The sequence below is a fragment of the Muscardinus avellanarius genome (assembly GCF_963383645.1).
Source record: "Muscardinus avellanarius genome assembly, chromosome: 3".
Lineage (NCBI taxonomy): Eukaryota > Metazoa > Chordata > Mammalia > Rodentia > Gliridae > Muscardinus > Muscardinus avellanarius.
The window spans coordinates 108,641,470-108,657,467 of record NC_137788.1 but is presented as its reverse complement, the minus strand read 5'-3'; the positions used below and the strand labels follow the sequence as shown (position 1 = coordinate 108,657,467).

The 15,998-nt window shown below is 47.6% G+C and overlaps 1 protein-coding gene and 1 pseudogene across 2 annotated transcripts in view; both read right to left on the bottom strand.

Annotated features, from left to right (window-relative positions):
* Positions 1-2,394, bottom strand: part of PHGDH (phosphoglycerate dehydrogenase) — a gene marked incomplete at both ends in the record, with an annotated part of 36,672 nt that extends 34,278 nt beyond the window's left edge. The window contains one exon of the mRNA XM_080691161.1: positions 2,257-2,394. Coding sequence (XP_080547287.1) covers positions 2,257-2,394 — 138 coding nt within the window. The remainder of the gene's footprint in view (positions 1-2,256) is intronic.
* Positions 2,395-6,329: 3,935 nt separating this feature from the next.
* The window catches only part of LOC308260203 (heterogeneous nuclear ribonucleoprotein D-like), a 66,001-nt pseudogene continuing 56,332 nt past the window's right edge, over positions 6,330-15,998 (bottom strand). The window contains exons 8-9 of the transcript in view: positions 8,541-8,654; positions 6,330-6,383 (exon numbers count right to left, since the gene is read on the bottom strand). The product of the transcript in view is annotated as a heterogeneous nuclear ribonucleoprotein D-like (transcript). The remainder of the gene's footprint in view (positions 6,384-8,540; positions 8,655-15,998) is intronic.

The following is a 15,998-nucleotide window of genomic DNA, read 5'->3' as shown; positions in this document are numbered from 1 at the left end:
AGGGTCTCACTAAGTTGTTGAGATTGGCCCCAAACCTGTGATCCTCCTGTCTCAGCCTCCCAAGTACTGGGATTACAAATTTGTGCCACTATGCAGTCTCCTAAATTGTTATTTTATAACTCACATGCCACATATACACAACCCTACACATATAATTCATACTACATGCATGAAATAATAATCAGCCTCAAGATCTGCATTGCTGTCTACTTTTTTTTAATGCTGATCATGACCCATTAAACTGACTTCATTGCCTGGTAACGAGCCAGGGACCTGGTTCAAGTCTGAAATGCTGGGAGGTGGGCGGGGGGAATGCTTTCTCATGGTTAAAGATGCAAACAGTACCTCTCCCCAGAATGCAAAGTACTGAAGCCAAAGCAGCAAGACCAGTTCCATCGCTAGGGCTAAAGTTTTAGCACTGAAAGGATTTTTACAGAGAGGGCAGAAGACACCAATGCCCTAGCCCTCTGCGCGTGGAACAGGAGGAGCGGGGATCTAAGGGGCCTTCGGCGGCTGCCCAAGGAGATTAACTGGCCTTGTAAACTGTTTTACCAAGGCCGGCAGGAAGACAGCGCACTCACACAGCCTGACAATTCCCACAGACACCGAGCCAACAGCCACCCCTCGGCTCCGCCAATTATTTTTGGAGCCTCGGAGGCCACCTCCCGTAGCGGCAGCAGCCCCCCACCCCCACCCGGCCACTTCCGGAACTCCAGGAAGCCCTCCGTGTCAGAAGAGGCTTCCCCAGCCCACCCAGCCCTCACCCCGCCCGCCCCCTCAGCGCCCCGCCACTGCTGCAGAGCCCTGCTCTGGCCCGGGGTGCGCGGGCAGAGGTGAGGGCCCCGGCCCCGCGAGGCCGCAGACCCCATTCAGAGAAGAAAGGAGGCGGTGACGTGTGGGAGGAGCCTGCAGCCCATTCAATCCCACCTGAGCTGCAGGGTCAAGTCCCGGGAGCACCCCTCTCCAGTTCAGGGCTGCCCATCGCCCCTCTCTCAGTTTCCCAGCAGGGAGGTGGGCACCGGCCGGGCGGGCTGCCCCGCGTTCTCACTTAGCACTAGAGTACTAGGTCACCTGATCCACGGTCTCACGTGTGTCCCTGCGCTGCGAGCTTCAAGGCCAGGACCACAGGGACTTAGAGAACTGATGGGCTGGGCGCTGGGGTTCGGCGCCAGGGGAGCTGGGGGTGGAGGAAGGACCGGGAGAGCGCACTGGGCGAGGGCAGGTGGGACGCGCGGCTTACGGGGCCTCGCAGGAGGGATGGCGGGCGGAGGGATCTAGCTGAGGCTGGTGGGAGGCGGCGCCGCGCGGGCTGGGATTTGGGGGATGGGAGAGAACAGCTCGGAAGGGGTGAGGTGGAGATCGGGCCGCTGGGTGGATTAGAGAGGTAGGCAGTGCAGGAATTGGGAGTGATGCGTGCACAACACAAACGTCCTGAAATCGGACAAAATTCATCAAACTCGATCGGATGTTTTCCAACAAGGTAAAGATTTGAAGTAGCCTGGTGCTCTATAACAATCGGGGATGCGCTCCGAAGATTCGGAGGAATGGAATTTCCCGAGGGCGTTTGGGACCGGATTCTAGGCTACTCGGGTCACTCCGGACCGGAGAGGGAGCCGAGGGAGGAGGGCTAGCCCGGGGACCTCGCCGCGCCCCCCGCCCGCCCCCTTCCCCGCGCGCTCCCCGGAGGCGGAGGGGCGGTGAAAGCTCCGAGCAGTCTTGCATCAGACGAAAAGGCGTGCGCGGCTGCGGCCCCACGAGGGCCGCCTTCCCCCGCAGCCACGAGACGGCTGGGACTCCGCCAGCGCCCCCCACCAAAGGCCGGGCTCGGCGGGGCGCGCCTGCTCTCCAGCCCCGGGCTCCCCGCGTGGAGGCCGCTGTGGCGCCCCTCCCCGATGCCCCCGCGCGGGGGAGCGGAAGGGGAGATGGCGCCTGGCAGCCAGGGCCACTAGGCGCGAAGGCACCCGAGCCGCGTTGGCGCCTGGCCGGCAGCCTGCAGGACCAGTTGGAGAAGCCTGCACTTTGCAATGCCCACCTGAGGCCGGCCAACCTGAAACACGAGGTTGCAAACTGGACGGAAAGTTTGCATATTTGCATCCTGCAGCTCGCAGCCATTGGTTCCTCCTCTTTTTCCCTCTCCCCAATTTCAGGAGGCCCAGGACTGACGGACACACGGGGAAGGGGTGCGCTGGCCCGGACGCAGCCAGCCGGTCTTGGCGGAGGATGCCCGGAAACCTCGCTTTCCTCCGCTCGCCTTACCTGCAGCTCCGCTATCAGCTCCTCTTGGCTCAGGTTCTGCTTCTCCACCACCTGCAGCCCTCCATCTTGCAGGATCTTCCGGCAGCAAGGGTCCAGGCTGTCACTGATGAGCACTTTGCGCAGACTTGCGAAGGCCATTGCTGGAGTAGGCCTCGGAACCGGCCGCTCTCGGTGGGCAGACGCTCTCAAAGCCAGAAAGCAGCGATCGGGACAGGCTGGCTCGCGTGTAACTGGGCAGGATTCTCCGGCTCCCGCTCCCCTTTATCTCCCCCTCTGGCTCCTACCGGCTCCTTCTGATTGGACAGAAATGCTCAAACTCTGTGACTCCACCTCCTCGCGGTTCAGAGCCTCCCAGGTCCCCGCCCCGTGTACTATCTGTTATCCTGCCGTAGTGGATTTCTCAAGCGCAAGCCCAAGCTCTCTCCCGCACCTGGAGAGCATTTAAAACCCGACTTATGCTGACTAGCAGATACATATCTGAAACCAACGGGAAAATACACGTTCTCACAGTGAGAAAAATGTCTCCACTTCTTTCCTCTTTAGGACTCCTTCAATAATTAATTTTTTTGAGGTTATAAAGGGAAGGCATGTGTTAGAGAAAGAAGCGGAGACATCAGAAAGATTAAGTATGCAAGCACACAGATCTGGAGAGCTAATTAAAAGCCATATGAAACTATTTCTGAAAGCGTCCTTAATGAGTTCCAAATGAAAAATAAAATACGAACTTTATTTATTTATTTATTTATTTATTTATTTATTTATTTGCAGGTCTAAGGATGGAACCCAGGGGCATTCGAACCCCTGCCCTATTTTTTTTTTTTTTTTTTTTTTGTGGGTCTGGGAGGAAAACCCAGGGGCATTCGACCTCCAAGTTACACCCCCTGCCCTATTTTTTTATTCTTTATTTTGAAACCGGGTCTCGCTGAGTTGCAGAGGGCCTCACTAAGTAGCTGAGGCTGTCTGCGAACCGCAGTCCTCCAGTCTCAGCCTCCCGAATGCTGGGATTACAAGTGTGTGCCAACAAGCCGGGCTCAAACTACGAGTTTTAAAGAGAGCCGGGACCCCATACATTAAGAGGAGATAGACTGTTGATATTCAAGTTCTTTTTGAACTTGAACAGATTTTTTTTTTTGTTTTAGTCTCCTCTTCCCCTCAAATTATGAAAAAAAGAAAAATGAGATGTTTGCCTGGCCTAATTTATATATTGACCAGAGAGGTATTTCCTAACTTTTAATTTATTTATTTATTTATTTATTTATTTATTTAGTACTGGGAATGGAACCCAGGGGCATTCTTCCTCCAAGCTACACTCCCAGCCCTATTTTTTATTCTTTATTTTGAAACAAGATCTCACTAAATTGCAGAAGGCCTCACTAAGTAGCTGAAGCTGTCCTTGAACCACTATCCCCCTGTCTCAGCCTCCCAAATGCTGGGATTACAAGCGAGCGCCACCACGCCCTGCGCTGGAGGACTTTCTGTTCCTGCCTTCCAGCATGCTTGAGCATTCCATGTCTCTGTTGTTCAGAGGTGCCCAGCATCTCCAGGAGTCTTGGGAAAAGACAGTAGGCATAGCCTGGGGGAGCTAATGGAGGGAAATGGGAAGCATCTATTTCTGTTACCACTTGCCTTCAAACCTCCTACCCCAATAGTAACTGCTTGCTTTCATTGTAGAATCTAAATGGTTTGCGGGTTTGTTGTTTTGATGGCGCTGGGTATAGAATGCATTGGGGTTTTCAGGCATGATGGCACACTTCTATACTCCCACTATTGGGAGGCTGAGACAAGAGAATGGGAAGTTCAAGGACAGCCACGGAAACCTACTGAGACCTTATTTCAAAACGCTGCTGGCCGGGCGTGGTGGCACACGCTTGTAATCCCCGCACTTGGGAGGTGGAGACAGGAGGATGGCGCAGGTTTGAAGCCAGCCGCGCTGGCTTAAGAAACCCTGTTTCCAAATTTTAAAAAGTATAAAATAGGTCTGGGAGTGTAGCCCGGAGGTAGAAGGGCTTCCAGGAACCCCAATACCACCACCAAAAAGGGGCGGGGGGGGGCTGGAGGTATAGCTTGGAGGTAAAATGCTTCTGGCTTCCATCCCCCAACCCATACCTTTTTTTTTTTTTTTTTTTTGCCGCACTGGCATTCTACCTCTGAGCTACACCCCCAGCTCTATCTTGTATTCTTTATTTTGAAAAAGGATATCTGAGTTGCTGAGGACCTCACTAAGTAGCTGAGGCTGGCTGTGAACCTCAATCCTCCTGTCTCAGCCTCCCAAATGCTGGGATTACAAATGTGCACCACCACGCCTGGCCTTTTTTTTTTTTTTTTTTTTTCATTTTGAAAGAGGGTTTTACTAAGTATCATGCACTAGCTTTGAGCCTGCAATTGATCCTCCTGCCTCAGCCTTCCAAGTCCTGAGATTGCAGGCATTTGCCTTTGTGCCCTGCTTAAGACCTGTTAGTAACCTCACCCCCTCCCCTTTTTGGCGTGGGGATGGAACCCAGGGGCATTCTACCTCTGAGCTACACCCACAGCCCCCCCCCCCCTTTTTAATTTTGAAACAGGATCTTACTAAGTTGCAGAGGGCCTCGCTAAGTAGCTGAGGCAGGCTGTAAACCTATGATCCCACTATCTCAGCCTCCCAAGTACTGGGATTACAAGTGTGTGCCACTATGCCTGGCTTCGCCTCACCTCTGTACCAAGTCAAGGCAACCTTGCTTGGAAGTCCCAGAAGGTGGTTCTCCTCTTCACTCTCAAAGCACTCCAACACATCTGGTTTTTTGTTTGTTTTTATTAATTTTCAGTACTGGGGCTTGAACCCAGGGCCTTATACATGCCAAGCAAGTGCTCTGCCACTAAGATACAACCAACCCCTGTTTATAATTCTTAAGCTATACTTTAAACATCCTTCTTTCTGAGGGAAGAGGCTATCTTTATGCATCACCAATATTCCCAGGGTCAAGCTATAAGATCCAGCTCACAGTAGGTGCTCAGCAAATTAGTTTTTGAATGAAATCTCTTCTGAACAGCTACAATATAGAAAGCCCAGTGCTGGTCACTATTAGAAGGACAGTAAGTCATGTCTCTGGCCTTAATGAAAGCCCAGAGAAGAGCAAGACATGAAATGATGTACATATATATATATACAAGGCTCTGAGATAACATGAAGACAACTGATGGCATAGACATTTAAAAGCTGAGCTGGAGGCCAGGTGTGGTGGTGCACGTTTGTAATCCCCGTGCTTGGGAGGCTCAGACAGGAGGATCGCACATGTTCGAAGCCAGCCTCAGCTATTCAGTGAGGCTCTCAGCAATTGAGTGAGTGAGACCCTGTTTCCAAATAAAGTATACAATAGCTCTGGGAGGATAGCCCAGAGGTAGAAAAGCCTCTGGGTTCCAGCCCCATTACCACCAAAAAAAAAAAAAAAGAAAGAAAGAAAGCCGAGCTGGATATCATGGCACACGCCTGTAATCACAGTATTTGGTATGCCGATGATCGCAGATTGGAGGCCAGCTTCAGCAGCTTAGACCCTCAGCATTTTAGTGAGACCTTACTTTCAAATAAAAAAATAAAATAGGAGCCTGGTGAGGTAGTGCATGTTCGTAATCCCACTACTTGAGAGCTGAGAGCTGAGAAAGGAGGATTGCAGGTTCAAGGACAGCCTCCACAGATAGAGAGACTCATTAACCTAGAGAGATCCAGCCTCAGCTACTTAGTGAGGCCCTGGGCAACTTAGTGAGACCTTATTTCAAAATAAAGAATTAAAAATGGGCTGGGTTGTAGCTTGAAGTCCCCAGCACTGCAAATATAAATAAATAAATAAATAAATAAATAAATAAATAAATAAATAAATAAGGCTAGGGGCATAGTTCAGAGGGAATGTCCCTAGACTCAGTTCCCAATACAAAAAAAAAAAAAAAGAAAAGAAAGCTCAAAATGTTAGAATGTTAGAATGTCCTGGGTCCAATCCCCAGTATCACACAAAAAAGAAAAAAAAAAAAAAAGAGAAGAAAATTCACTCAAAGCAGCCACTCTGAGAGGCCTAAGGATACAAAGATAAGCAAGGCAGCCTACCTCAAACCTGCACATAGCTAACGACTTCGTCCTGACACTGACAGTAAGTAGCCAGCTAGAGAAGAAATGACACTTTCAAAAACTGGAAGATAAGCTGGGGCGTGGTGGCACACGCTTGTAATCCCCGCGCTTGGGAGGCTGAGACAGGAGGATCGCATAGGTTCGAAGCCAGCCTCAGCTACTTAGTGAGGCTCTCAGCAACTTAATGAGACCCTGTTTCCAAATAAAATATAAAATTGGTCTGGGAGCATAGCCCAGAGGTAGAAAGCCTCTGGGTTCCATCCCCAGTACCCCTCCCCCCCAAAAAAAAACACCTGGAAGATAAAAGAAACTGCAAGTCTCATAGTTTTTCTGCCACAGCTGTGGAAGATCCAGGAGGCCAGGAAGAAGAGGCTACTGGGGGCCAGGAGTGGCTCCTGCAGACCTTGCCCTAAAGGAGTTTAAGCTGAAGACTCCAAAGGCATTACAGACCTGGGGCCGGAAGGAGGCGCACACCTGTAGTTCCAGATACTGGGAGGATGGGGCAGGAGTTTGAGACCAGCCTGAGCAACACAGGAAGACATTTTCTCAAAATAAATATGTTAAGTAAGTAAATAAATAAATGTAGTACATAGTCACTGAGTGATTGTATCTGTGTGTGTGTGTGTGTGTGTGTGTGAGAGAGAGAGAGAGAGAGAGAGAGAGAGAGAGAGAGAGAGAGAGTCAGTCTGGGGATTGAACCTAGGGACATTCTACCTCTGAGCTATACCCCCAGACCTATTTTATTTTTTATTTTGAAACAGGATCTGTCTAGATTAATGAGTCTTACTATCTGTGGAGGCTGTCCTTGAACCCACAATCCTCCACTCTCAGCCTGCCAAGAACTGGGATTACAAGTGTGCACCACCACGCCTGGCTTATGATATTTTTAATTATTTTTAGAAGTCATTGAATTAGCTGAGCAGGATGGTACATTCCTGTAATTCCAGTGACTGAGGCAGGAAGATTTCAAGTTTCAGGCCAGCCGGGGCAACCTAGTGAGACTTATCTCAAAATAAAACGCAAGCCAGGTGTGGTGGTACAGACCTATGATCCTAGTACTTGGGAGGCTTGAGACAGAAGGATCATAGGTTCTAGGACAGCCTCAGCAAATATGAGACTCTTATTAACCTAACAATCTGAAAGGTTTTGGGTGGGGATGCTGTGTAAAAAACATGAGAGGAGACCAGAATGTGTGGTACCAGCTTTTTATCGGGGACAGAATTCTCCTCTCGGGGATGGAGCCAGCCCAGTCAACCAGCGAGACCATCCGAGGCCAGAGTGGAAAAGCCTTTCCTTTAAGGGAGAGATCTCGGGGGTGGGACTAAGCATGGGAACGCTGCTTCTCTCCTGATACTGCCTGCAGAACAAGACTCCCCTCCTCCTCTTCCAGGATTCCGCCTCTTATACTCCCAGAGGTCATGTGGGAAGGGGGAGGCACCGGACTTGTCACAATCCCGAGGACAACAATAAATAAAAAAATAAATAGCAATCAAAAGATCTGGAGATGTAGTTCAGTGGTAGAGTGCCCCTTTGTTCTCAACTGCCATTAAAAAAGTGATATGATTAAATTGTTTAAGTTAGCTGAGCCCTGATATTGCTAATATAGATTTTATCTCTTACCACCTACCACATAGTCTCCAACATCAAAAGCAAGTTAAGGGGTTGTAATTAATTAATTAATTTATTTATTTATACTGGGGGTTGAACTCAGGCATTCTATTTTTGAGTCACACCCCCCCCCCCGTCTTATTTTATATTTTGTTTTGACACAGGGTCTTACCAAGCTGCTGGAGGCTCATTGAGTTGCTGAGGCTGGCCTTAAACCTTTGTTCCTACAGTCTCAGCCTCCCCAGTGCTGGGATTACAGACATGCGTCTCCACGCCAGCTAGGATGTGCCTTTATAATTCAGGATTGGTGGTGGAGAAATTTCTCCCTCTGTTATTGTCTTCATTCATAAGACAGGAACTCTGGCCTTCTTGGAAATATTAGAAAAATAGTTCTGCCCTTTTCTCCAGACCCCTCATTCCCTCCCCTCCCCTGGCCCCAGCCCCTCGGGACAGGGACAAGAGAAACTCTCCTGATTAGTGAAGTTCGGAGAAAGTTTCTAGTGCACGCCCAGGCCAGCCCAGGCCAGCCCCTTCTTGGCTCTGTCCTCCGGAGCTGGAAGCCCAGGAATACTGTGCTTCCTACGGCTTCCTTGCGCTGAGGAGCCCCACCCTCAGAGCAGGCGCTGAGGAGCCCCACCCTCAGAGCAGGCCCTAGCTCGCTGCTGGGGTTGCAGGAAGTAGAGCTGGCCAGCCAGCTCTGAGGACAAGGACAATGGGTCAGTGGGCCAGAGGGTTGTAGCAACCTCATTTTTCATTTTCGAGCCGAGCTATGATCTCCAAACTCAAATTACCAAAAATAAAGCAGATATTTTGAGAGGCAGAAAATGAATGTCCTGTGAATGTGAATTCCAGCTTCTCAGATTACTAATCAATGTGACTTTGGGGAAATTGCCTCTGGAAGACTTAGTTTTCTATGTAATGTGAAATTATAGTATGGTCGTGCTTACTGGATTAGGTTGTTGTAAGGACTAGATAAAGTAAAGCAAACAGATGTGTATAATCTGTACTGCCTGGCTTTCATCCATTTGTTCAGCTAATCAATCAATACATACAAATACATACATAATCATAGAGACCCTGCAATGTGCCGGGCACTACTGAGGGTAGGAAAATGAAGCTTCGAACGAGGAAATCTCTGTTTTAGTGGAGCTTACCTTCCGCTGGGAGGCAGAAAATAAATAAAATAAAATAAATAAGTGAACAATTGAACATGATGATTTGGGGACATAAGTACATAAAGAATATAAAACTCAATGCTGTGCCAGGTATAGTGGTGCAGGCCCACACTCCCAGGGACTCAGGGGGCTGAGGCGGGAGGATCAAAAGTTTGAGGCCAGCCTTGACAATCTATCTCAAAGAAAATCTAAGAGAAAGGCTGGGAATGCAGCTTAGTAGCACAGTACTTGCCCAGCATGTATACAAGGCGCTGGGCTCAATCCCCAATACCTCAAAAAACAAAACAAAAACACCCAGAAGAACTGTTCCCCTCAATGAGGTGTGCTGGGGTGATGGGAAACGGGTGTTTCTTTTAGTCTTTATGATTAAGGAAAGCCTTCCTGAGAAGATGCTATCTGGGTTAAGCCTGAACCCAGAAGCCTGCTATGTAAAGAACTGAGGAAAGAGAGATCTAGGCAGAGGGGAGGCAGAACAGGTGCGGCACAGGCAAGGAACCGACTGGCAAGTATTTCTGTGCTGCTTAGTACATGCCAGGCACAAAGCTAGGCACCGGACTTACATGCTTCCTGAGTCTCATGTGGTCTCTGCCTGCAAGGAACTTGCAGTGTGACTTGTGGGCTGTGCACAGTTGGCTTGGGATAGTCAGGAAAGCCTGAGAAGAAGGCACCAAGAGCCAGACACAGCAAAGCACGCCTGTACTCCTGATACTTGGGAGGCTAAGATAGGAGGATCACAGGTTCGAGATCAGCCTCAACTAGTAGTGAGACTCTGATCAAGCTAGCCGAAACCCTGTTTCAAAAACATAAAAATAAAATAGGGCTGGGGTAGAACTTGGAAGTAGAATGTTCCTGGGTTCAATCCCCAGTGTCAACAAAAAGGAAAAAAAAAAAAAAGAAAGAAAAAAAAAAGGAAGAAGAAGACTTGGAGGAAAGAAAACAGGAAGAACCAAATCTCGGGTTTCAAGGTGAGGAGTGTAGCTCAGTGATAGAACACTTGTCCCTAGTAGATGTAAGGTTAAAGAAAAAATCCTTAAGTAGGAAAAAGAATTGTTTTCTTTCTTCCTTTCTCTCTCTCTTTCTTTCTTTCTTTCTTTCTTCTTTCTTTCTTTCTTCTTCCTTCCTTCCTTCTTTCTTCTTTCTTTCTTTCTTTCTTCTTTCTTCTTTTTTCTTCTTTCTTTCTCTCTTCCTCTCTTTCTTTCTTCTTTCTTTCTCTTTTGTGGTTCTGGGGATTGAATTCCGTGGTATTCTACCTTCGAGCTACATCCCCAGCCCGATTTTATTTCTTATCTGGAAACAGGGTCTCGCTAGGTTGATGAGAGAGTGTTACTACTTGCTAAGGCTGTCCTTGAACCTGTGATTCTCCTGCCTCAGCCTCCCAGGTGAGCCACCATGCCCAGCAAGTCTGGATTTTTCTATGCATTGAAGGAGGGGTGGAGCGCTTGTAATGCAGAGAGCAGAGCGGGTAGCGGGGAGCACACAGGAGGTGGGAGAGGTCCAGAGGAGCCGGCAGAGCTATTCAGGTCCTGTGAATAGCGGGTGGAGCTCAGTGATAGAGCCGGTGTTGAGCTTGTGTGAGGCCCTGGGTTCTACCCCCCACCCCCATACAAACACACAAATAGTCTATGGAGAGAGGAGACTGCATCAGAAACCTCGTGCCAGCTGAAGCGCACGCAAACGCTGCTCCTGGCAGTCTGTGCCTCTATTTCCCTTGAGGTTTGGGTCCCTCCCAGAAAGACAAAATGAGGCAAGAGTGTCACACGTTAGCAAAGGGTACAAGAGTCACCACAGATCCTGGCAGTTCGGCAAGCCTAGAGGATTGCGTTCCAGTTCTAAGAATTGCCACAAACTAAAGCCGGGCGTGGTGGCACACACGCAATCCAAATACTTGGGGGGCCCTTGGCAACTTAGTGAGCCCCTGTTTCAAAATAAAAAATAAAGTCAGGCGTGGTGGCGCACGCTTGTAATCCCCGCGCTTGGGAGGCAGAAACAGAAGGATCGCTCAGGTTCAAAGCCAGCCGCGCGCACTGGCTTAGGAGACCCTGTTTCCAAATAAAAATGTAAAATAGGTCTGGGAGTGTAGCCCGGAGGTTGAAGGGCTTCCAGGAACCCCAGTACCACCAAATAAACAAACAAATAAATAAATAAATAAATAATAAAAAATAGAGCCAGGGGTGTAGCTAGGAGGTAGAATGCCCCTGGCTTCCATCCTCAGTACTGAAGGGGAAAAAAAGCCACAAACTGTCCTCATTGGACCGACCTGGGTCCTGTGTCTGTCCAGATAACGATTGCTCTGGCCAGGGGAGGTATAAGCTGGTTATCTGTCCTGAGTAAAGTACCCACTTCAGATCTGAGAAGAGAAATTGTTCCTCAGCGGGGTGTGGTAGTACATGACTGTAATCCCAGTACTTGGGATGCTGAGACAGTAGAATCGTAGGTTCTAGGCCAGCCTCAGTAATTTAGTGAGACCTTCAGCAACTTAGCAAGACCCTGTCTCAAAATGAAAAGGGCTGGAGGTCTAACTCAAAGGTAGAATGCCCCTGGGTACAATCCCCAGGACAAAATGAGTAAATAAAATAAAAATGAAAAGGCTGGGGGTACAACTTAGAGGAAGAATGCCCCTGTGTTTAATTCCTAGTACAGAAAATAAAAACAAAAACAAAAGAGAATTATTTCCACTTGAAGCATACTCTAAGGTATGAGAACAGTGGGTATTCAAAGGAAAAATCAGGACGCTAATACAAAAGAAAGTAAATGGGGCTCAGAAGACAAGCTAGGGGCATCAGTAGTTGGACATTCCACCATGGTGAGGAGGAAGATAGAGTTTATTCTAAGAAGGACAGGACAAAATTGAAAGGTTAATTTATTTTGATTTATTTATTTTTGTGGTACTGGGGGCTACCTCTTGTCCTATTTTTATTGCTGTTGGAAATGGGGTCTCATTAAGTTGCAGAGGGCCTCACTAGTTGCTGAGGCTGGCCATGAACCTGCAATCCTTCTGTCTCAACTTCCTAAATACTGGGATTACGAGTGTGTACCATTATGCCTGGTTGAATGGTTAATTATAAGAAGGAGACTAATTTTATTTGTTTCAAAAAAATCACTCTAGGCCGGTATAGTGGTGCATGCCTGTAATCTCAGTACTTGGGAGTCTGAGATGGGAGGATCACAGATTTATAGTCAGTCTCAGGAACTTACTGAGGGCCTCAAAAACTTACCATTGAGACCCTGTTTCAAAATAAAAAATAAGCCAGGCATGGTGGCACATGTTTGTAATCTCAGTACTTGGGAAACTGAGACAGGAAGATCACAGGTTTGTGGCAAACCTCAGCTAGTGAGGCACTCTACAACTTAGTAAGGCCCTGTTTAAAAATGAAGAAAAAAAAAGCCGGTGTGGTGGCACAGGGTTGTAATCCCAGCATTCAGGAGGCTGAGACCGGAGGATCGCTATTTGCAGACAGTCTCAGCTACTTAGTGAGACCATCCTCTACTTAGTGAGACCCTGTTTCAAAATAAAGAATAAATAATAGGGCAAGGGGTGTAGCTCGGAGGTCTAATGTCCCTGAGTTCCATCTTCAGTACCGCAAAAAAAAAAAAAAAGAAAAAAGAAAAAAGAAAGAAAAAGAAAAAGGAAAGATAGAAAAGAAAAGAAAAATAGGGCTATGGGTGTAGTTTGGAGGTAGACTGCCCCTGGATTCAGCCAGGCATGGTGACCCACACTTGTAATCACAGTACTTGGAGGCTGAGACTGGAAGATTGTAGTTTGCAGACAGCCTCAGTTACTTAGTGAGACCCTTTGCAACTCAGTGAGACCTTATTTCAAAATAAAGAATAATAAACCGGGCATGGTGACGCACGCTTGTAATCCCTGTGCTTGGGAAGCAGAGACACGAGGATCCTGCAGGTTTAGAGCCAGCCTCCCTGGTTTAAGAGACCCTGTTTCCAAATAAAAATATAAAATAGGTCTGGGAGTGTAGCCCAGAGGTAGAAGGGTTTCCAGGAACCCCAGTACCACTACCACCAAAAAAAAAAAAAAAAGAATAATAAAAAAAAATAGGGCTGTAGCTCGGAGATATAATGTCCCTGGGTTCCAACCCCAGTAACACTAAATAAATAAATAAATAAATAGAAAGAAAGATAGGGCTGGGATGTAGTTTGGAGGTAGAATGCCCCTGAGTTCCATCCCCAATACCATACCGCAAATATAAACAATAAATAAGTAAATAAATAAATAAAAAAAATAGATCTGAGGGTGTCGCTCAGAGGTAAAATGCCTCTGGGTTCAATCTCAGAACACACACACACACACACACACACACACACACACACACATTCTACATATTAACACATCAAAAAACAAAACTGTACTAGGCATGGTGGTGCACGCTTGTAATCCCCGCACTTGGGAGGCGGAGACAGGAGGATCGCACAGGTTCGTAGTCAGCCGCGCTGGCTTAAGAGACACTGTCTCCAAATTTAAAAAACAAACAAACAAACAAACAAACAAACAAACAAACAAAAGGTCTAGGAGTGTAGCCCAGAGGTAGAAGGGCTTCTAGGAAGCCCAGTACCACTAAAAAAACCAAAACTGCTCCACTTTACTGTTTTCTTTTAAATTATGGCTGGGACACAAAGTGACCAGGGAAGGTGCACCCAGAAGTTGAAACAGCAACTCTCAGACAGAGAACACTGAGGACTATGTGAATTATAGATGAAGGTACCGTCTGAGAAAGTAACCCATCCTGAGAGAGGGCAAATGCCCAGAAGGGTGTTTTGGGAGACACGGGATCAAATTCAGGGAAGAATGCTGTTTCACTTTTACTAACATAGAATTGAATGTTAAAAAGGAACAACAACAAAAAAAGTCCTGTTACATAATAAGTTGGATTATCATTTTTCTTTTTCTGTCGCGCACGCGCGCATGTGTGTGTGTGTGTGTGTGTGTGTGTGTGTGTGTGTGTGTGTTACTGGTTACTGGAGATTGAATCCAGAGGCACTCTATAACAGATTATCCTCCCTCTCTCTCTCCCTCTCCCTCTCCCTCTCCCTCTCTCCCTCCCCCTCCCCCTCCCCCCCTCTCTGTTATTGGGGATTAAATCCAGAGGCATTTTACTTCTGAGCTCCACCCCCAGCCCCAGCCCCAGCCCTATCTTATTTCTTATTTGGAAAACGGTCATGCTAGGCTGCTGAGAGCCTTGCTAAATTGCTGAGGCTGGCCTCAAACCTGCAAACATCCGGTCCCAACCTCCCAAATACTGGGATTACAGGCATGTGCCACCACGCCCGGCTGAATTATCTAGAAAGTGCACGTCCAAAACGATGAGCCAGGTGAGTCCTGGCTTTCCCACATTACTGTTTCAAGCAATAGCGAGGGGCTACTTGTGACAGACAGGAGTGTCGTGGTCATTAATGAGGCCCCTTGATGAGGTATAAGGCAGCTCATTACATTTATCACAGTCTGAATACAAACATTCCTTCTAATTGTGCAGCTCCTCTTCCTCCTCTTTAACCGCTCTTCTAAGTATTTTATTTTTCAGATGCCTTGATGCCAGCAAGAAACTGCCAAATAGCCCCGTTTCCTATCAGTTGACAGGAGAATGGTGCAAGGCACCCCACCAAGCAACCAAGGACAAGGGTGACAGGTATTGCAGTCTCAAGACAGCCACGCCCCTCTTCATCCACCTGCTGGTATTCTGGTTTAAACACTGATCTCTTATGACTTAGGCTGGTGGTTAGCAGTACGGGCTCTTTTTTTTTTTATCTTTTGGCATTGGGGAACCAGTGGCATTCTACCTCTGAGCTACATCCCCAGCTCTTTTTATTTTGAAACAGGGTCTTTGTAAATTGCTGAGAGCCTCACTTAGTTGCCGAGGCTGTTCCTGAACCTGTGGTCCTCCTGTTTTAGCCTCCCAAGTATTGGGATTAGAGGCATGAAACTCCTGTGCCTGACTCAGTAGGGGCTCTGATAAAATCACTTGTGTGTGTGTGTGTGTGTGTGTGTGTGTGTGTGTGTGTGTGTGTTACCAAAGACGGAATCTAGGGGTACTCTACCACTGAGCTATATTCCAGCCCTTTTGTAAAACTTTGAGACAAAGTCTCTTTAAATTCCTCGCTGGCTTTGGACCCTCAGCTCGCTAATCTCAGTCTCCCGAGTAGCTGGAATTACAAGTGTGCATCACACACCTAGCTTAAAATCACAGTTTTAAGCTTATTGACCTGAAACTAGAGCCTGAGCTGCTAATTTGGAAGACTTAGAGACTTAAAACTTATTCTGGCTGGGCGTGTTGGCGCACGCTTGTAATCCCCGCGCTTGGGAGGCTGAGACAAGAGGATCGCACAGGTTCGAAGCCAGCCTCAGCTACTTAGTGAGGCGCTCAGCAACTTAGTGGGACCCTGTTTCCAAATAAAGTATAAAATAGGTCTGGGAGTATAGCCTGGAGGTAGAAAGCCCCTGGGTTCCACCCCAAGTACCACACACATACACACACACACACACACACACACATAAAAAAAAAAAAACAAAAAAAAACAAAAACAACTTACTCTGATTTCTCACTGTGAAGTTCTTACTTCTAGCTACAGAGTCCCGAAACCATTTAGGTCACTGAACTTGGTAAAAATCTGATAAAACCTGCCAACTCTTACCTTCTAAATTGCACACTTAATTTTGAAAATTCATGCACCACCTGAAACTTTCTCACTGGCCTCTTAGGATCCCAGGGCCCTCTTTTAGGAAATTTGTATTTTTACATGAATTAAGCATGACAATAAAATGCAAAATAGCCGAGCCAGGTAGTGTACGCCTGTAATCCTAGTACTTGGGAGACTGAGACAGGAGAATCGCAGGTTCCAGGACAGCTTCAGCAAAT